The 21957-nt window shown below is 39.4% G+C and overlaps 3 protein-coding genes across 5 annotated transcripts; all 3 read left to right on the forward strand.

The window, feature by feature from the left end:
• Positions 1-1151: 1151 nt before the first annotated feature.
• On the forward strand, positions 1152-12782 carry fam219aa (family with sequence similarity 219 member Aa). Of its 3 annotated transcripts, none has more exons than XM_034121936.1 (6): positions 1152-1376; positions 6540-6636; positions 7258-7351; positions 7933-8013; positions 9477-9552; positions 10016-12782. In XM_034121936.1, exons 1-6 carry the CDS (start codon positions 1317-1319, stop codon positions 10172-10174), a joined length of 567 nt encoding a protein of 188 aa, XP_033977827.1. In that variant the 5' UTR covers positions 1152-1316; the 3' UTR covers positions 10175-12782. The 3 variants fall into 3 exon arrangements, with proteins under 3 accessions (XP_033977827.1, XP_033977828.1, XP_033977829.1); XM_034121937.1 differs by having other exon boundaries at positions 9477-9531; XM_034121938.1 differs by having other exon boundaries at positions 9477-9531; positions 10019-12782.
• A 1024-nt stretch (positions 12783-13806) lies between these two features.
• zgc:109965 (uncharacterized protein LOC619266 homolog) lies at positions 13807-18593 on the forward strand. Its single transcript, XM_034121950.1, has 15 exons — positions 13807-13948; positions 14795-14985; positions 15185-15329; positions 15415-15512; positions 15639-15716; positions 16414-16517; positions 16666-16754; positions 16840-16979; positions 17067-17245; positions 17339-17426; positions 17528-17566; positions 17907-18079; positions 18172-18225; positions 18307-18385; positions 18518-18593. The coding sequence occupies exons 1-15, from the start codon at positions 13807-13809 to the stop codon at positions 18572-18574; spliced, it is 1656 nt and encodes a 551-aa protein (XP_033977841.1). The 3' UTR covers positions 18575-18593.
• A 1157-nt stretch (positions 18594-19750) lies between these two features.
• Positions 19751-21890, forward strand: LOC117475647. The gene is made up of 5 exons (XM_034121965.1): positions 19751-19888; positions 20761-21068; positions 21163-21195; positions 21303-21392; positions 21476-21890. Exons 1-5 carry the CDS (start codon positions 19769-19771, stop codon positions 21564-21566), a joined length of 642 nt encoding a protein of 213 aa, XP_033977856.1. The 5' UTR covers positions 19751-19768; the 3' UTR covers positions 21567-21890.
• Positions 21891-21957: the final 67 nt, after the last annotated feature.

A 21957-nucleotide genomic window follows, 5' to 3' on the forward strand; every position in this document is an offset into this window, starting at 1 on the left:
AAGCAGTAAAGTGAAAAGTAATGTACACAATCTACAGAATAAAATATAGAATGAATTGAATGATGAATAAACAGTGAGGGGTATGAATACACTATAGATACAGTATACAGTAGCACAGTAGCCTATGAGCAGTATGAACAGTATTAACAGTTTGTATGAATATGCTAAGATATATAAAGTATGAAAACGGTAAGCAGTGCAAGTATAGTATAACATTTATATTAATTTCATGATGATAAACATTGTGGAACAATGATGAAAAATGTGAATGGAAGTGGCGACGTAAAACTGACACAAAACAACAACAAACTTTTGCGGAACCAATTGGAGAGTTTCATCACCAGCACGGGGTAAAAACCACCAATGAGCGCTCAGCTCGATATACCAGTGAGTCGTTTCCATGGATGTATAATAAGAACGGCTTGTTGGAGCTCCTGCTATTTTTTAGCTGAGAGTACAGTAATTTCTGCTAGGATTGAAAGAAAAAAGTGATGTATAGTAGCAAAATGGTGTTTATATTGGCTGAAAGGTGGGGTAGGTAATTTTGGAGAAACCAGCTCGAGTGCGCTAAAATTTGAAAATACACAGCCGGAAAAAATCTGCCACTGCTTACAGAGCCGCTCTTCCAACACACACGAACGTGCACATGACCAATGAGGGCACGAGATAAGTCTGTGCACAGATGGAAGGCTGACAGGCAGGTAGGCCATCCAGTTATTTTAGCCGGGCCGGCTAAAAGGATTGGTCGTACTTTTTACAGTATTACGGCTTCCACAGATGACATTTTTTAATGGATTTTTTGTCAAAGCACTTAAGATATTCATTGCTATCGGGATGTTAAGAGCATTCCATGTAATATAACAAAAAGTGTATCTCGAGGGTTTCTCAAACTTACCTACCCCACCTTTGGCTGAATAGACAAACACATGAGCAATGACACAACTATCTGTAATATAAGGTCACAAAAATAAATATGGACTTCATTCGAAAACGTGGTATTATTTAAGTTAACATTTGTAGTGTGCCTATAACAAGATATTTTAATGTCCTATCATTGCTTGAATGTGTTTCATGCGCATTTCAATATGATCTGCTCTGTGATTGGACAGACGTCTCATGAATATTCTATAGACCCGGAAGTGGGGCGGTACTGCTGTTTTGCTGTCGAGTCACCTCTGTCAGGATGGAGGAAAACGAACTGCTATCATGCTGAAAATCGAAGGATCCCAACAACCGAGCATCATCCACCGGGAGAGTTAGACACAAGTCACCGTTTATCTTCACTGCTGTATTTGTTTATATAACGCTTTGCCAAAATGATGGAAGAAATCGACCGGTTCCAAGTACCTCCAGTCAACGGAGAGACCCAGCCTTTGGTAAGGGAGCAAACACAAAAACACATTTTATGCAAATTAATCTATTCAATGCAACATTTTTGTCTCGCTTGTGGGTTTATCGTGTGACAGCTGTTTGACATAATCCGTGTTTGTGAGCAACCGATAAGCAATCTTCATCTTCAGCACAAACTGGAGCTTTGGGATGGGTGTAGATTGATATTGTAAAGATGGAAGGATAGCAGCTAACGGTATATCTCTTCCGACAGTGATAACATAAATAATACATATCATGGTTAAATAATAAACACGCCTTTACTCTATTCTATCATATAAATTAAGCTACGCATTTGGCTAAAATAATTATTTATAAAAACAATCAACGTCACTATGCGCCTGTTTACATCAATATCTGACATAGTGGATTTTTTTTTTTTTTACATTTCGTCATTTGGTGACGTGTCATTTGGATCAGGATGCGAGCTGTGAGCCTATATGGTCGAGTGAACAGTATATCTATCCACACCGATGCTGCAGACTGCAATCCTCAGGATGGTTAGCTCGAGCAGGCCCATAGTAGGGGAATAGTCTCCTTCCATGATTTATTATAGGACAGACCTGCCAGTAAAATTAGACTACGGTAGACTGCAGCTGCAGCCAGTGATGACATAATCCGTGCTTTATTCCCCTTTTCACTGTTTATAACATACATATGTGTTTGGATGCCGGTATAAAATAGGCCAAACCTGCACACTGGACAATATCTGAAATGAAAAGTCATGGCCGGCAATAACTTACTGAACCTCTGTTGTTGTTCCCTTCATTTCATGTTGAGTTGAGCTTTACCCATACAGCTTATAGATGACCATGGATCATTCTGACACACCAGCCTCCATACTTCAAACAAAGCCATCTCAAACAGCTGTCCCCCTTTTTTTTTTCAAGTGTTTGCTTTGAAAGGCAAAAGCAGAACTCCATGTTCTACTGTTCATTATCGTTCCTGTGTTCCCCAACCCTCCTAACCCCTGAGGCTAAACGCAGCAGATTTCACAGAAGAACATACTTCTGTGAAACAGAAAGTCTCCTTTTTAATGCAGCTGCAAATGCCTCTCCTTATGAAGATTTGATCAGTCTGCTCTCATGTTTCATCCAATGTGATTTCTGTGGAATGAAATCCAGTATCAGTCAGAGGATTGTGCGGCAGTGTCTTCTTCGTCAGAAAACTCTTGATATTACAGAGTTTATTTCTTATCACCTCATGTAAATGTAGAGTCGAACAACAACATCTTAAATGTTACCTTGCTTTTATGTGCAACTCCATCCTTTGAAACAGGCCCTCACATTTAAACCGTGTCTGATTGTGTCACAGTAGCTCTGGCACACATGGCTCTGCATTTGAATGCTAATAACTTCATTGTGATTCCTAAAACAACATGAATACATTTGGCACCTGCCTCCTTGTTTTTCTGCCAATTTCACGCAAATAAAACAGCTTCTTTTGCAATTTGAGGGATTTAAATCACTGATATATTGTATTTTATAAAATACCTTTCAAACTTTAGATGTAATTATTCACTTGGTATTTCTTATTAACCTACACTTTATTAAAACATGCCCTTTTTTGCATTAAGCACAAGGACATTTTGAGAATGATTACTGTAGGCAACATCGAGAGCCCGGCTAACATTGTCATAAGGATAGCAAGCAGCTGATTTATTGGTCACCTGATGTATCAGTCTACACTGCTATTGGCCAGTGGTCGGCTGTGATGTATAATCCTAGCAATCGCTTGCTGTCTGTGCTGTGTCAGCAACCTTGTAGCTCTTCATCATCAGAGGCAGTAAAGGAGTTGGAGGACAGGCTGGTGAAACTGATACACTAAGAGGTCGTCTCATTTATATGTCTTTGTGTGTGTGTGAGACTATGAGTGAGCGCAATGCATAAGGGTTAAGGTAATGCATGTTAAAGGTCATGGCCACTTGCCTTGTTGGACTTTTCATATATTATAACCCCCATTGTGTCATCCCAAAAGTCGAAGGCTAGGTTATTATTGTTAGTTGTTGTCAACACTTTCGTACGATTTTCAAGGAACTATAGGCTCTTAATATATAAACAGCCTATCACATTTTGGGTCTTTTCAACTACATTTTGTGAGTAACTCCTCAAAATAGTGGTGCATTAGGACTTTTTTTATACTAAGGCTGTGAGTATTGGCAAGTTCTGGCGATACATTATTTATCATGATACAGGGGTTACAGTTAAATAGATCATGATTACTTTAAGCATTTATCTATATAAAGTTTAAAATATATATATTTTAGGAAAAGCATCATACTATGAAGAACACACCACCTATTGCAATCACAACAGTGGGATCGGCATTTGCATTTATCACATTTCCTGTGACATCCAATATCATAGCTCTACTTTTGGTGCAAACCGAGATAAGTGATTAATACTGTCCAATTACCTCCTTACACAATACATATCAAAAAATGGAAAGTGTTAGAAATTGTACAGGATGAGTAAACATAATATTACTACATCCTTATTGTGTATAGGTTTTTGAACTTTATTTCACATTTTTTAGGCCACATTTTAAACTGATATCGTGTAAGCTGTTTTACTCTAAGACAGGTTTGTTTATTGTGGGATATACCCCGGTAGTGTGTATCAGCAATGGAGGCATATTATGTTGAAGAAGTGGCAGTGAATTCTGTCCCAGACATCATAATACTTAGTCTCTTTCATTAATAACCGCCAGTTCTGCTGCATAATTTCAAAGGGATTTACTTGACAGACAATTTGACCCTACCTCATCACAGTATCTGTCCATGGTGGAAGAAAAGTGTGAAAAAGAAGATCCTTTGGGTAAGCCTTAATGATCTAAGGGAAGGGCCTGTCACAGAACAGAAAGAGCGTGTGTGTGCTCGTTACAGTGGGAAGGCCTCATCTGTGTGCTGTGCTTTCATGCTCCTAGTTCACTGTTGCAGCTCTCATGAATTATTCCAGCCAGATGAAGCAATGCTTCATCGCTAGATTAGAATACATCTATTGAATGCATTAAAGGTGAATGGCTTTAGTGGATCACAGTTTGAAGAAAAAAAACATCAAGCTGTCATTCATCTCTCGATATTGTAGAGAAGTGGGGACATGTTCTTTTATAACAAGAGACGAATTGCTAAGGTTGGCAGCAGACTCTTTTTTTTCATCATCGAATTAACCTGCTGATTATTTTCTAGATGAATTGGTCTATAAAATATCCATAAATAGTGAAACATATCCAGCCCAGTTTCTCAAAGTCCAAGAGGAAGTCTTTAAATGTCTTGTTTTGTCATTACAAAACTCAGAGACATTGATTTAATTATGTAATTAAACCAAGAAGAAGCATGAAATCTCCATATTTGAAGCTCAAACAGCTGCCCTTTTTGCACGAGTAATTTGTTTAACCAATAAACCATTATCAAAATAGTTGGCTACTATTTTCTGAGAATCAATTCAGCTCGAGTGAAATGTTACAAATGTTACCTTGACATTACATGTATCCGTGTTGTGCTTTGCTGTTTTACCAGATTTTGTTTTTGGGAGGCGTCTTGTTTTTAAACGTGTCGAAATTGATATGCCAAATAAGCCTCTCACTGTCCCTGCTAAATACTCATGCATTTTTTATCAAGCTTTGGATAAGCTTTATTGGTCACATGGAATTGGCCTGAATTCCTATAATATCTCTAGACCTTTTTATTTTGTAATCCCCTCAATCCCCCTGCAATCTTTAGAGACACTTAAGATCAATGATTAAAAAAAAATAAGTGTTTTTTAAAATAGATATCAAACACTTATAGATTGTATTTTACATTATTAAAATATATGAATACAAGTAGCATACAAGTATGTGAGAAGTGATCTGATCCCATGTGATTTTTCAACTGTAGTGTTCTGAGTTTCAGCTCCAGTTATTTAATTTTGATCGTTTAAATATAGCAGCCATTTCTCTGGAGAGAATACAGAGTGTTTGACAGCCAAATGCTCGGTAGCCTTCGCCCATGTGGCCTTTGGGGACCCTCAGAGTGCAACAAGGGGAGGCCTGTAGGAACAACATAATGTGGAGCTCTGTCACGGAGCAGGCCTAGCGCGGCCCAGCTCCCCTCTCTCAATCTGGGGAAACCGTGGCTCCAACAGCAACCTCCCTGTTCTCCCACGGCCTCCTCCCCATGGCATCACTGCTCACACATAAAAGAGACGGAGCTGTCGATGAGGCAGAACACTCAGACCTATTGATGCTGCAAGCCAGGCAGCTATAGTTGCACATAGGCCTGGGAAATCTTGCCAGGGTATTGGACACATGCGGGTCCTAAAAAAAGAGCTCATTTTGTGGTCTATGTGGGCCAGTGCTAGCTGGTGATGAATCAGATGGTTGCTCTTGAGTTGAGTGTTCCCTCAGGACAGTGTTCAGGTGCCCGATGACAGTATAGAACAAGTGGATTTGAATTGTATTACTAGTAAAAGCCTTGGGTCAAAGTTAAATTCCTGTCGGCTTCTGAATTAGCAAACAATGTAGTCTATGAAGAGACAGGACCCCAGGATATGTATCTGAGATATATGAGATTGTTCTAAAATAAGATGTCACATGTTTGTTGTTCACGTTTGTTATTAGGGGTGTAAATCGCAAGTGTCCCTATGATGCAATATATATAGATTATTTGGATAACAGTACGATAATTCTGGTATCACAAAGTCTGCTAAGATACGATTTTGATTAGATAAAATTCAGGGGCCTGGGATCGATTTGGGAAAATATATTTGTATCAACTCACAAAAAGCAATTATAATATTATTTTATTACTGGGTTCTTCCAGACACTTAAATGAGAAACAATCAATAATTTTCGAGAAAAAGAGAAAAAAAAAAAGATACCTCCTATATACTGTGTCACTACTCTCATGTTAAAGCACTGTTTGATGTTCATGAAGGAGGTGCGCTTTCACAGAAATGGTCACCCAGACGTGCCACAGGAATCTCAAAATAAAGGCGCTTCGTTAAGACGATGACGTGTATAGATGTCTTTACTTTGCATCAATCATATTGCATAATCTATCCTTGATTGATACCTTAATACATAACATTGTAACATTGCTAGCTGTTGTCAATTGATTTAATTTCATATTTCATGCTTTGTAAAACTATTCCCTCTGCTTTCAATTTTAGGACCCAGCTGCATCCTCCACCTCAGAGGCAGACCCTGACACAAAGGGAGAGTCTGTGGCCATGAACTACAAGCCCTCACCACTGCAAGTCCAAATAGGTATCACAAATACACTGCAAAATCAATATATCACATGCCTTTACATTGACTATAATTACATTTTAACAGGAGCAGTAGCAAAGAATAGAAAGCTCTGTATGCAGATTTGTGTTACACATCAGTCTATTCGACATCAGTTAAACATAGATCTAGTACCATACAATGCTCAGAGAGTATAATATGTCATTGTCAGTTTATTTCTACTGTCACAGGTGCCATAACATTTCTGAGCTGCCACTGTTTTTGTACTGCCACAACACTGTGAAAGCCTTGTCACACTCCACATTCCTTGTTTTTATTTACTCCTAAGGGCTCTGTTCCAAATACATTGCCAAAGAATATTGTTTTCTGAAACCCTGAAGTCAGCACTTCAAAAATGTTCAAGATTGCATCCTGTAAAAGACATTTATAATGAATCAAATGTCTTGCCTGTGCTGGCTACAGAGACTCGACTGTATAATTTATAGCAGCTGTAGAGCAGATGCAATGAAAAGTATTTTCTTTTCAACATATTTGAATGTTTTTTTCAACTACCTACACTAAATAATCCACAACTGACGGTCTTGAAGTTGAGGTGTATTGAATCATTTAATGATGACCTCACATCCTGTGGTTGCCCAGAGAAACAGAGGGATCTTGCCAGGAAGGGATCAGTGAAGAATGGCACTGTGGGAAGTCCTGTCAATCAGCAGCCCAAGAAGAATTCCAGGACAAGGTAACAGCTTCCACCGCCTGCTCATTTCCTGTTGTGTCCTCCAGCACAAATGTTACACTTTGCAACCATTAGCATCTCAAGCAATATTTTATTGTAACCTGCGCTCGGCCTGCTAATGAAGCCGTTATTAGCTGCCAACCTGCTTGGGTCATTAGACGCCATTTGACTTCGTAATGCTACTGCTACAACGCACAACAAAGCTGTTGAGAGGAAGGGGGTGCGAGTGGTGAGCATAAACCCAGTACAACCCACAACATTGACAACTGGCTCATCTGTCTAATCCTACTCCCCAGTGGATTAGTGGAAATATAAGAAAGGCTACCGACTGGTCTGGACTCAGAGTCTCCGAAGGGAAAAGATAATCTAGACACGCCTGCAGTCTGAAAGCTACAGATTAGCCCCCATTTTTTATGTTTTGTGACACGTTAGAAAAGCAACATTTACAGTACAATTATACTGTTCCTATCTTCCTATGTTAGTGGGTGTTTCAGTAGGAATGCATCTGACTGCCCGGTGAAAATTGCTTTTTCAAATCTGTCCTCTTTGTGTCTGTCTGTCTCCTTTTCTGTGCTCATATTCAGGTTGGTCGTGCCAAATAAAGGCTACTCCTCTTTAGACCAGAGCCCAGATGAGAAGCCCCTGGTGGCACTGGACACTGACAGGTATGTACATTATTTCATAACACTAAAATATCACACTGTATGAAAAACAACTTTGTCAGGCTGACCTAAAGGACAGGACATGTTCCATCTTGTAGTTTTGCAGGTCTCCCTCTGTCATCATGGTAACATTAATCCATAGAGCAACTTGAGAGAGTTCTTAACAGAAGGGATCCCAAAAAGGGGGTAAAGCCTCTCCCAGGGCGCAGGATTAGCGGATAGCGGGGTGAGGATTTGGACGGGGAAAAGCGGCTCAGAGGGAAATGTGTGCTCCCTTCCACTCTGTACCAGCAGGTCTGCATTTGACGCAGATGAGTCCCACCCTTTGTGTCCTCACCAGGGAAACTCTCTCATGTGAAATGAGCACTCTGCAAGCTAACCACGCTTGCATCATGTATTGCATCATGCACACACCCTCTGACAAGCTTTCTGGCACACAGGACCCCCGTTTGTTTATTGTCCACATTTTAGTTTCACGTGAAGAGGCTTTATACAATGACACTCTGTTCTGTTTGTTTACAGTGACGAGGGCAGATTACTCATTTAGTGGAAAAAGCCTGTTTGCTGTTTTGGCCTGATATTTCTACTTCTTAGAACATATCTATACTAAAAAGGGTTGATTGTTGCCTGTAGTTTGTTGAACATGTCGCTACAGTGTGAACATCAAGCCTCATTGTTAAAGCCAATCGTTTCATAGGACTCAAGAGACGGCAGCAGCATGTTAGCTTTAAAGTATTCTTTAAAGGGACATGTGGCTTACTACTCAGTCTGTGAAAACGGTTGTAATGTTTTCATGTGTAAGAAAACTAAGTTAAAAATAAATAAATATACAATAACCTTGAATTACCTTTTTGGAAACCGAATACCGAAAACAATTTCTCACCTACTAATATCCCATACATTTGGATGGATAGGGAGTCACTAATTTAAAAGCTACTAAATCTTTCTACACTAAAGATTTTATTATTCACTCTGATAATTATTAACAATAAAAAAATATATATAGTGACTGACTTCATATCTTCATACTCCAGTTTTTTTAATTTAATTATTTAAGTCTTCTAATATTCAAATGTTATGTTCTCAATATGTATTTATATAACTTATATCTGATCTGTCTGTGTTGCGTTTTTCAACTGCATTTTAAGTTTCTTTTGTATATTATCCTTTTGTAAAAAACAAACCTTAAAAAAAACCAATACATACATTCTACTTATTTGAAACAGAAAGTCTGCAGTACAGACTGGGACCACATAGTTTGAAAGACAAAAGAGCTTACAGAATTGCATTATGGGTAATGAAGGAGCCACCTTCTATTGGCTTACCTATACTTCGCCTAAAAGTCAGGATATCTCAACATGTGCTGCTCCGAACTGCTCGTTAAAAAAGTGACCATATGTTACTATTGTTTGGACCGTCATATGTTTGTGTCTTGTGTCTAACTTCTGCTGTCTCCTGTCTCTCAGTGACGATGACTTCGACATGTCCAGATACTCGTCATCAGGATACTCCTCAGCCGAGGTGAGATGTCTGAGGGACCAGGTATCTATACACGCATTATACTGTTTCACTGCGTCATATGGTGAACCCCCAAACATCAACACCTGATCACCCAGTTCCATTGTCACACCAGGTATCTGTGCACCCATTGGAAAAAATGTATACTGTCTTCTCGGAGGACTCATAGTCACAATCATCTGTAATTATCTCTCCATAAGTCATATCCAAATTCCTGTTTCATTTCTTCCTCTTAGAGTAGAATATATTTTGTTATGTTGTGCTTCTTGATTCCCCTCATTGCCACCACTGATCTGCCTGCACTATACACTGCTGCCTTCTGTTTCTGTAATATTTAATTTATTCGGATCACCATTGTTTTGAACACCTATATTAAGATTTTTGGAATTAACATAAGGCTAATTTAACCAACAAGGTGTCTCCCGGCTGAAGGATTTGTCAAAATTGTCCCGAAGCTCTGCTGATACTGCTCTTTTTGCATCCTCAGCAGATCAACCAGGACTTGAACATCCAGCTCCTGAAGGATGGGTACCGGCTCGATGAGATCCCGGATGACGAGGATCTGGATCTGATCCCCCCCAAAGCAGTCAACCCCACCTGCATGTGTTGCCAGGCTGCTCCCTCCACAGCCTGTCAAATCCAGTAGCACCACCCCCCCCCAAAAAAAACCTCCTGCCTTCCACCTGCACAGAGGCCAACTACTGACCAGAGTGGCAGAAAGGAGGAAGAACTATCGGCTGGCAGAGGCACAAAGGGGAAACTAGGCTTTATAAAGGCTAAATTAAGAGATGTAGATAGGTCTTGAGGAGAAGAGTCAATATGTACAGTATCTGTGCACGTTCCTCCTATGGTTGGATCTGTGCATCTTACTCGATTGATGGCAGAAACATTACCTCTAAAGGAAAACACGTTACTTTTGCTTCTTCTTCCTTTGACGTCCATCTCATGCTTGTGGATAAGGACCATGAAAGATGTTGGAGAAGAACCGAAACAAAATTGGTTGACAGGAATCAAAATACCTGAAATGGTGACAAGGCGACATTACCGTGTCATCCATGGAGTCGACTTCTACTACTATGGTCAGATTGGATGGACAAGAAGAGATTGGAAGTGTTGTAGTGGCCATTTTGTTCTCATTTCTTTTAGCCAGTCTGCTGTGTATATATGTGTCAAAAGACATGTGGGTCTGAAAATGTCAAAGAAGGAAGTGCTCTGCCATCAAGCTGCTGATGAAACACTAATGCTTACACTCAAAACACTATGAGAGTAATTCCAGTTTTCTTTTTCAAGTTTTTCTGTTACACCAAGGTTGTTTTCATTGCTTAATTGTGTCATATTCAGTTAAAAGAAGCTGAAAACAAATAGTTTTTGCATGTTGCCTGTTAACACTGTGTCCTAATGACCGGCTTGCGCAGTTTAAATCGACCTCCTAACACATCCTTGTGCTGACGATACATTATGTGAGGCGTGCTCTTAAAAAACACAAAGTTAGTTCAAATGTAGGTACACTCACTGTAATTTCAGTAGGTAGAGAGAAACTGTCAAAATAATGTCAGAACCGCTCACAAGTTAGCGCGAATCTACTTTGTGTTTGCCCATGTGAGCCCCCACGTGTGTGAATGTGTACAAGGAGCACAAAGGCAGTCAGCACCATGAATGTTGTTACAAAATATTAATAGGAATATTAATACGAGGCTTAGAATATGTGCAAATACATAGAACATTGTGCAATTTTGGCCATACCTGTTGTGGGTTCAGAAGAATGTCTTTAAAGTGATTCCATATTGCCAGAATGGAAATGATATGAGATTTAGTTTTTTTTGAAGTGTACAGGGTTTGTATGGTTGTACATTTGCGCATATTCCCCTTTAGGTATTAATATAACCGATTTATTTGATTTGATTTGTGGAAAGGAAGTGTATATGTAGCACAGGACACAGCTGTGTATTGTCAATGTTTTTTTTTGCCGATGGATGTTTCCCACAACGTTGAAGAGTACGTTTTTAGGAAGTACCGAACGCAAATTGTTTATTTGTCACGTTTACATCACTCTAAAGACATATCTAGAAGATTAAGTCACCTGCATGTGAATCTACTCTGAAACAACAGATCGTTTCCCTAAACACAAAATGCACATCTGATGACACCTAAAAAAATATTTTCTATTTAGCTAATCTTGAACCTAGATACACTCTTATTTCTTTTCATATGACTACAGTTCTAAGTATTTGTGCACTTTACACTGTGGTGCAAGTTCTTCTCTCGTGACAAGCTGAAGTGTATTCTGTATGACTCGTATTCAAGGGACTTGAGATTAGGATGTGAAATTACTTTTGAAATACTGCGCACATCTACTATGAACAACTTGATCTTGATTCACTTTGTGCACATATTGCAGCGTTATATAAAACATTGCATTCATCTTTCATAACTGTTGATTTTTGTTTACACGTTTACAATTTGTTTACATTTACATGAAAATCCATACAGATACAACCGCGGAAAAAGAGCATCTCTTTGAGCTTTTTTGGTTAAAGATGTGCCAGATCTGCGTACATGTAAGAATGGTCAACAAAGGAAGAGGTGTTACTGCTCTGGTCAAAGAAATAACTGAATAGTGACGTATGTAAAGAGTAAAGGAACTAAAAGCTACTTGGGAAGAGAACAAAAATGCTAAAACCTGTTAATCTGTTAACACTTAAAAGGGCATCTCCTTTACATGATACTGCCCCAATATTTCTACAGCATTGAAATTACAAAAGTATTTGAAAAAATGTAATTAGCAAATTATGGTGCCATGTGTGTAGATTTTAAAACGACTTGCATTAAGTAGAAAAAATACACGAATAGTACAATAGGTGACTAAAATGGCTACTATAACTGTACAGTTAACACCAACATTGAGGAAATGGTGCTGAGTTTCTTTTCTTCTTTCTTTGACATCATGCTATTTGATTCACTCACAGGCTGTCGCAGGCCAACATTGTGTCACTGGGTTGTGTAGCTTCACTAATCTCTTGACTCTAGAATAATGTGTTGTAACATAAGCTATTTATTTGCAGTTGTGCGTTTTTTAATTTATTTTCAAGAATGGGAAATAATCCATATCCAGACTGAAGCTTTTTATTTTTTGTTTGTTTGTCAGGTGCTTATAATGATGATTGTGAACTGGTTCCATTTAGATTTTAACAGTGTCAAAGTTCTGTGTATAGTGCAACATATCAAAAAATAAATATTAGATATCTGCAGTTGGAGGGTGTCTGGTTTTTGTAATTCCTTGTTATGCCATTTTATTTTTAAGCAATCTTTTACACATGTCACCAATAGACAGTAAGTCAAGTGCAACTCTCTCCAACTGTTGTCCCTGCAGGAGATGCAACACATAGCTACTGTATGAAACCTTTTGCCCCCCACACAGAGTCTCTGCGGGTGATGTGTGATTATCTACTCAAGTGAATGAGGGTATAGAAAGATAGAGGAGTAGTGAGTGTAAGGGGTGGGGGGTTGGGTATTTGTGATTAGCCTTGAGTTGATCCTTTAGAAGCAGATGGCGAATGGTGGCTTACCTACAGTACAGGAGACGCCTTGAATCCCAGGAGCTAGTTTCATGTCCGAGCAGCAAGGAGTAGGACGAAGGTTCATGAGAGAGGAGCGTTGGGAGACTGGTGAGGAACATTTACCTGCACACAAAAAAGATAGTGGAACTTCATAGATATCTGTCAGTGTTACAGTATGGAGACTACGGTACACTCTACGTGACCATATGGATAGCCAACCTTTAGACTTCAAATACAGCAAATATCCTTGCTATAAAAAAATATTTGGACTCTATTGAAATCGTATGTACATTTGAATGTGTCTAGACTGGCCTTGTATATATGGCCTGGTCTCTATTGATATCAGGACAGAAGAAAGTCAACACAACTTCCATTGCAGACTGAAAACCCACCTGTTTCGACTACACATTGGCCAACAATTCTAAAAACCTAAAAAAAGTTGCACTTCTGTATCTATCAGAAAGGTTTGTCGTTAATTGAAGCCAATGCAGTAGCACTTAAAATGGTTTGGCATACTGAAAGCTAATGTACTTGCAGGACTTTCTTTTGCTATTTTCAGTTGATATCTTACTTCATGGTTGATTGCACCTTTTGTTAGTTACTTTGTATAAAAACAGCAGCTCAATGAAATGTAATGTATTGAATGAAGCTTCCTGTAACGTCACCCTTCCCTCATACTGTAGATTGAGGCTATAAGAGGACGAAGGCAGGACGTGACATCATGTTGCCGAGAGAGCTGAGTGTAGCTGCCGTGCTGCTGCTCTGCGTCCAGTCGCTGCATGGCTCTGCTTTCCATCCAGTTTCCTCCCATGAGTTCACTGCCTACAGGATGCAACAGTACAACTTAGTACAACAGAAGTATGGTAAGTTCAGAGAGTTGCACATCCAGTGCTGGAAAGTACATTTACTTACAGTTTGAGGTAGTTTACCTTTCATTTTATGCTGCTTTTTTACTTCTAGTCGCCTCTATTCGAATTTGTGCTCCATTGCATATGTCTCAGAGTTGCAGTCACAAGTTACTTTTTAGATTTAACATAAAGCAACATATGATTATGCTGTTGATGTGAATAACACAAGGGATAACAGCTTAAACTTAAGAAAGAGATATGAATACTGTTACATTTGCTAACCAATCGTGATTGGTGATTCAATAAGATTGAGATGGGATCACACTAAATCGCCACGTCAAATAAGATCATTGGTGTAAAGTCAATATTTATTGGTGAATAATTATTACAGATGCACTAATTTAAAAAATGTTGCTAATTGAAATTAAGCCAATTCAAACTAATAAAGTGTCTCATTTATAGCAATGTATAGTATCACATAAGCTGATATTGTTTGCAGTTACATTTTTATAATAAATAAATAAAGCTCAGATTAAAATATTACAATATTCTAAAACCAGAATCATCAGAATCAGAAATCCTTTATAAGTGCCACAGTGGGGAAATGTACAGTGTTACAGTAAAAAGTGACATAGGTAAAAAAAGGCAAAAGCTAACTTAATATAGAGAAGAAAAGCACACATTAGTAATACAAAAAATAAAGTCAAATAAGTGTACATCCATGGCTAAAAAGGATGAGTATCAACTTAAAGAACTTAGTGACAGACGTATTATTTCCTTTTGTATTTCTGCTTTGAAGAACAGCTTAAAATCTAAGTGGCCTGTGTTCATTTCACACTCGTCTTTTATTTGTGTGTTCAGGTTGCCGTGGAGCCATCTTGGGGGCAGAGGCACGCTCAGCAGACGAGCCGGTGCTGACCCGCCGCTGCGTCATCATGAAAGTGATAGACTTCACCACAGAGAAATACCTCGAGGCCCAGAGGCAAAATGCTGCTGCCATCCTCATCCTGCTGCCCACAAATATCTCTGCCGTCCCCTACGATTCAATACAGGTAACAAGTTGCTTCAGGACATGCTGCAAGGCAACAAGTACACATAATACAGCATCTTTTCTGATCCATCAAGCAGTTTCTGAATGTCATATCTCACATCCTAGTGCTCCAGGGTAAACAGCCTGCTCAAGTGTTAATGATCACCACACCACAGGGCATCCAAAAGAATAGTTTCAACAATCCTCTTTTCCCCTCGCAGTCCTTCATGGTGAGTGAGAGTGAGGTCTTGCTGAAGGAGATCCTCATTCCCGTATATGTGGCGCCTGAGGATGAGAAACTGCTTATCATGTATGAGGAAGTCAAGCAAGCTGCAGCCACCAGGACCTTGTCTATATTTGTCAGAGGTGAGGGGTGCAAGAGGTTATTTTTACTGTGAAGATGCTGAAAAAACATTACACTGAGGTTTATATGCTTTTTCATTTTTGGCAGTCCTTCGAAGTATGGTGACAGCTACAGCCTTTCAGATGTCGTTGAGCAACACTGCTGCTATAAAGAGCAGCACTGACACCACCTTCACCACACTGGAGGTGAGTATGGGACCAGGACAGATGATTTAAAACATTTGATTGACATTCTTCAGTTTTCAAACTGGATTAGTTTGGCTTGTGATTAGGCGTTATTTCTGCATGTATAACTGCTGATGTTTTCTTCAGGGAGTGCTTCCCGGAGCCGAGGAGGATGCACCCACAATCGTAATCACCGCCCACTATGATTCCTACGGGCTAGCACCAGTGAGTTACATACAAATTATGAATCCAATTTTCAGTACTGTTTGGTTGTTTCTATGCAAACTACTAAAAATATCCAAATCCAATATATTGTTTTGCACGGGACTGTCAAGGAAAATGTATATAAAACCCTCCAGGGGCATGAAAAGAGGAACTTTTAGGAAATAAAACAGAAAATAAATACAGGAAATAATTGCAGTAATGTGATGCAATCTAAACAGTTTGTATTTACTCTGTATTTTATCTATGAATACCTTTAGACGACGCAAAAAACAGAGTTTAGCAATGACAAAAATACATACCCTTGTAGTGCACTACAGTAAGTACATAAACTTAATTACTTGTATTTTGTCTACTGCATCAAATGTATTTGATAACTTAATTTACTTTGAAGATTAATATCTATAATACAGAAACAATCTAGAAAATAATGTATAATGTATTATAATGGTTTAAGCTAAAACGTTAGCTACCCAGCAACATGTACAGTAAAGCATTAACATTGAAACATATGTATTTTAACTTACTTTATTACTACTTTACTTGTGTTTTTAAAATACATGTGGACACTAATGTGTGGAATAAGTATGGATTTTATAATTGTATGCAAATATGTCTTGAAAAAGGGGTCAAGGGTTATTTTTACATTTGCAGTATAATTCTTTCTCCATTCATATATATGTTTGTGTTTTTACCACAGTGGTTGTCGTACGGAGCAGACTCTAATGGCAGTGGCGTCACCATCCTGCTGGAGTTAGTTCGTCTCTTCCAGAAGCTTTTTAGTAGCCCAGGCACCAAACCACCGTGAGTTACAGTCCCCCCCAACAAAAGGATCTTTTAAAATAAGGTTAAATAAGCTAGTTAGTGTGTATATGTGTCCAAATTTCCCAGTGATGCTTACAGTATAAGTATAAAAGTACAACAAGCTTCTGATTTATTTTTGGTCTTTTAGATTCAATTTAATGTTCTCCTTAACTGGAGGAGGAAAATACAATTTCCTTGGCACAAAGAGATGGATTGAAGATAATCTGGACCACGCTGGTGAGTTTTTCTTGAAGTATTTGGACTACTATATCTGAACATAAGCAGTCCATTTACATATTTCCTCCAAACTTTTTCTCTGCAGAGTCCAGTCTGCTCCATGATAATGTGGCGTTTGTGCTGTGTTTGGATACACTGGCCAACAGTGATGAACTGTACATGCACGTGTCCCGCCCTCCTAAACCAGACAGTCCCATACAGTCTTTCCTTGAACAGCTGGAGGAGGTAAAGAAACTTTACTGCTAGGTCCAGAGAAATGGACTTGGTTTATCTCAGTTTTCTTGGACTTCAAATGTGTGAATTCTCCTGCAGGTGGTGTCCTCCAGATTCCCCTGGGTGAAGGTGGGATTGGTCCATAAGAAGATCAATCTTGTGGAGTCCTCAGTAGCGTGGGAACACGAGCGCTACAGCCTGCGCAGGATACCAAGTTTCACTCTGTCTCGTCTTGAAGACCCCAAATCTGAGCTCCGTGGCTCCATGCTAGACACCATGTGGGTTCTTAATTCTGATTCTGATTATTAGACACTGGATATGAAGAGATGATGCAAAGAAACACATAACAGTTGTATTGTGTCTTCCCACAGGTCACAAGTGGACTTCAGGAAAATGAAACGTAATGGCATCATTGTAGCAGAGACATTGGCACGTTATATGTACAATCTCTCTGACAAGGTGATTAAATGCATACAAACATAACGCATGCATCCTAATTGACACTTTTCATCTGCATTTCATTGTAATTAATCTTTTTGATCTCCCTTTATTTTCACAAGGGTTCACCAAAAGATATGCAGGTGTTCAAGGGCCAATTGGTAAGTTTCTGGTTATTTTGGTAAATATAATCATTTATATAATGCATCTTTGACAATTGCTGACCTCTGGTGTTAGTTTATGGGAATTGCAGTGTATATCAAGGGCCTGGGTCCTAGTATTAACTGCAGCTTGTTAATTCAGTTAATTCAATGATTGGAGGCATTTGACTAAACCCACTATTTAAATATATATTGGAGTGTAAAATGTAAAGAATTTGGTTTCTCATGGGTCAATATTGAGACACCTTGACCATACATCAACTTTTATTTTGTGCAATGGAACATGAGACCTTTCCTACTTTCTTCTTTTGGTGAATAAACGTCTAAATTGTGGCTGTAGGACTTTCACGACAGTCGCATGTTGAGTCTGATGTCCTCTCTGACGTCGGTCCCTCGGGCCACCCAGCTGCTGGATAAGGAGCCGGCTCACATCCTGCTGGTTAACTCTCTGGAGCACGAGTTCAAGCGTTACCTGCAGCAGGTTCACAGACACACCTTCCGACAGGACAAGAAGTACGCTGTAGAAGAAGAAGCAAACACATGCTGATCAATGCAGGAGGAAATCCAACAATATCACTAATGATCAACAATTTTTCTTCAAACAGGGACCCTGACATTACCTTTTTTGATCAAATGAACCAACAAATTGTGATGTACAGGTAAATATTTCTGTGTTCAAATACATCTTGTGCTTACTTTTATTTCAATATGTTTGGACACTCAAATGCTTTTTCTTCCAGAGTGAAGCCTGCAGCCTTTGATCTATTCCTCGGCGGCTGCATTGCGGCTTATTTGGCAATCGTTTACTACACCATACAGGTCCGTAAATGTACCCTTTTTACATTGTCCATTCATACTGTTTTGCATAGCACCCTGCATTTCTTCTTGTGCTTTGAACACTTGACACTTCCGGTTTGTTCTCTCACAGCATTTGTCTGTTCTCTCTTACAGAATTTTGATTATCTCTACATAAAGCTCAAAGCGGCAGCGAAATACAAGCACGAGTAAATAACACTGTGAGTCTATGACAAGGGCTTTGAAGTCTGCATCGCACATGTTGGACTTCTGCTTCACTGGCTGTGCAGAACATGAAAGCCATGCAACAAGAATCTTCTGAGGCTGATCATCATGCATAACTTAAAGAAGCATGCATTTGCTTTGAAATGTTTATCAATTTTTCGATCAAATACACTGTACTGTTGTTGTTTGGAAGAGATGTAGAGAGTATGAATAAAAGGAAGAGTTTGGGATTTGCCTTGCGTCAAAGTATACTACAGAAGGGAACACAAACTAGTGATTGGATTTGATTTAGAGGCCCAGTGAAGGTCGTTCCTGCCACATCATTACTATGATTCCCCATGTCCTCTCTGCATCTGTTGACATGGATTTGACTGGGCTTAACGTGGCTGTCAAACCAGACCTGACCACTGCAGCAAGATGAACAGCCAGTTCCTGTCACAGATAACTCAGTGAAAGCAGTGGAGACACAATGGCACCCTGCAGCGCTTTGGTGAATTATTGATGCTCATGTGGCATGCTGACAGTGGATAGAGGTGACCCTGGGTGGTGGGAGATTCTTAGAAATCCCATCCAGTTCTGCAGCTCAGATAAGACTTATGTTGCTTTCACTTTGAGCCAGCAAAAGAGCTGGAAGCCTTATGTTTGAGATCAATGCTGGTTACTTTGTGAGGGCCCCTGGGAGGGAGTCATGGAGAGTGACCCCAGGTATGTGTGTCTCTGCAGGGGGCCTGTGGTGCTTAAGGGGATTAGTGTCCGAGTGCTCAGGTGGCACAAAGAGATGTTCTGGTTCACCAAGAATGCTCTTCACCCGTCTCTTACAACATATAGCCTAGATTCATCACAATAGCTGCATGTATAACAAAGATTTTACCATCTACTGTAGTTGTTCGGTGATCCAAGCAGGGTTTACAGCTACTGATGCATGCAAACGTGCTGTGTTCTGATCCATTAAACACAGGAAGAGTAATATATACACATAAAGTAGGTGGCGTGCAGAACCCAGCAACAGTTTTCAGTGGAGAAAACACACACGTCAGGACATTTGCATACCAAAAGTGCAGGTAAAAGAATAACAGATGCACACGAATGAGGGGAGGAGCTACCAGGTGACAGGGGAGGAGAAGGATGCACATAACTTTTAAACAGACTGGAGCGGAGCAGGTGAAAAGACGATAAGCGAAGATGGCTCCTCAGCCTTATTTAACTATGTACAAAGAGCAGTTTGCCTCTCCTGGCACAGCAAAACGAGAACAGCTTCGACCCACCTCTGCCCACCGCAGGAACAACCCCCAGCCCCGGCCGGTAAGAGGAACAGCATGGACTGCATGGGTTTAAAGGGATATTTATTTATGATTGTGCAAGGACAGTTTCTGGAGAAAATGGAAGTGGTTTTCCTATAATCAATGTATTTAGCTACTGAAATAATTTAACATTTTATGCATTCGATGTCAAACAAGGCTAATTGGGTCACTTATTGTTGGCAGTATCTTCATTAAGCCACACTATTGTGCCTTACTCTAATTGGTGGCTGGTTGTTTACATTTCCCTTTGCTGGATGAAAGCTGTATCACATCTATTATTCAGAACTTCCTCAATGCCTATTTATTCACCCCCGACATGGAGTAAACAGAGATCAGGAGAGATAGAGAGTATAGTCATCCTTCTGTAAAGGAAACAAAAAGCCTAAAACCTACTCAACACATTTTAATTTATTATAACTAATTTAAAGCATGAATGTTCTTTACGTTCTGAGAACTGAGAGAAAGACATAATCTTCAACGAATCTTGAAATCTCTTGGTAAATTCAAAAAGAATACATAACTGAATAAATACAGTTCTTTTTATGTGGTCTTAACATTCCTTTTATTGCGTTTCTATTCCGTTTATCATATTTCTATTCCTTTAAAAACTATTGTATTAATGTATAACATATTTTTTCTTTCTTTGCTTTTATCCAAGCACTTTGTAAAGACGGATTTTAAAGCTGCTTTTTAAATTATTATTATTATTATTATTATTATTATTATAGTAAAATCATATCAATATGAGTTGCTGTACATGTAAAAAAGATATATAGAACTAATTGTAAGAACGACAGTTACATATTGTTTTTAAATCACCTTATCTTCTTATTTTCTATTTCTACCCATACCTTTTATCCCTTGTCTTTACAGGACTTTCTGTTTCCCAAGAGCCTTCAGTCCAACTACAGGTCACGCCGCACATTACCACACCCCTCGCCCCCTGCGGACATTGGCCGTCCCCTCTTCCCCCCTGTCAGACATTTATCTTTCCACAGTCCAGTTGTGACTTGTCCAGACAACTACCTGATAACAGGCAAACCAAACCTCATGCCTCCTGTCAACCCATCCCCAGCACAAGCTCTGCCCTCTGCTGACGCACTGCAGAAACTACAACTGACTGAGCCTCCTTCTGGCACTGAGTTTAAGCTTCATGCAGCTTGGAGGAAGCCAACAGCAAGGTAGAACTACATTGGATTTATACACAGTCTAAAGAAGCCTCTAACCAAACTTGATTCTAATAGATTTTCTTTGCATTCAAATTGACTTTCATAGGGCTGTCTATCCACTATCAGCACCGCAACTCAGGTAAGAGACCTCTTGACCTGACCTTTAGACCCTGAAAACCCTAGATACTGTTTGTTAATGAGCAATATTAATGATTCATCCTGACAAAATGACATTGTTATGGACAGGCAACATGCAGGGGCCCAGCTCCGAACAAGACCCCAAACCACCAACCCTCAATACCACTCTCTACGAAGGTCTAGCAGCCAGAATAATAGGTGAATATTGAAAGAATCTGTCAAAGTGTGCCAAAAGTAAGAACCATTGTGGTCTAATTTCTGCTCTGATGGTCTCTCTACAGTGGGTGCTACAGCTGCTTCCACGTGGTGAAGCCCTACCAGGCCGGACACTACATCATACACCCAGAGTTTGTGTCTGAGTGTCTTCGTTAGGACCATTAGCACTGTTTACCAAAGCGGCGACTGGGGACCTGCTGAGGTCCTTTATGGAGATTGTTAACTTCACTATTGTTTAATTCTTCACTAATTAACCCAGCGAGACAAGGTGTAAGAATGAATAATGTAACTGTAGGCGGCACTCTTAAAACTATTATATCCCTTCACAGCGTGGCCACTTTTACAACTCAGTACTAAATCAAGCAGCAAAGATCTTCCCAGAGTGAGGCAATGTGGCTCTAATGTGTTTCAATCTGTGGCATTAGAAGTGTATCCTACTATTACAGATATAATCTTTTGATAAAGGAATTCTTTAATGCGTGTTTGGGGGGTTAAAACATTAAAAAAATTCTGCAAACAAGGAAACTTTATAGACTTTTTATGGGAT

This window comes from Trematomus bernacchii, unplaced genomic scaffold (assembly GCF_902827165.1).
Source record: "Trematomus bernacchii unplaced genomic scaffold, fTreBer1.1, whole genome shotgun sequence".
NCBI classification, from domain to species: domain Eukaryota; kingdom Metazoa; phylum Chordata; class Actinopteri; order Perciformes; family Nototheniidae; genus Trematomus; species Trematomus bernacchii.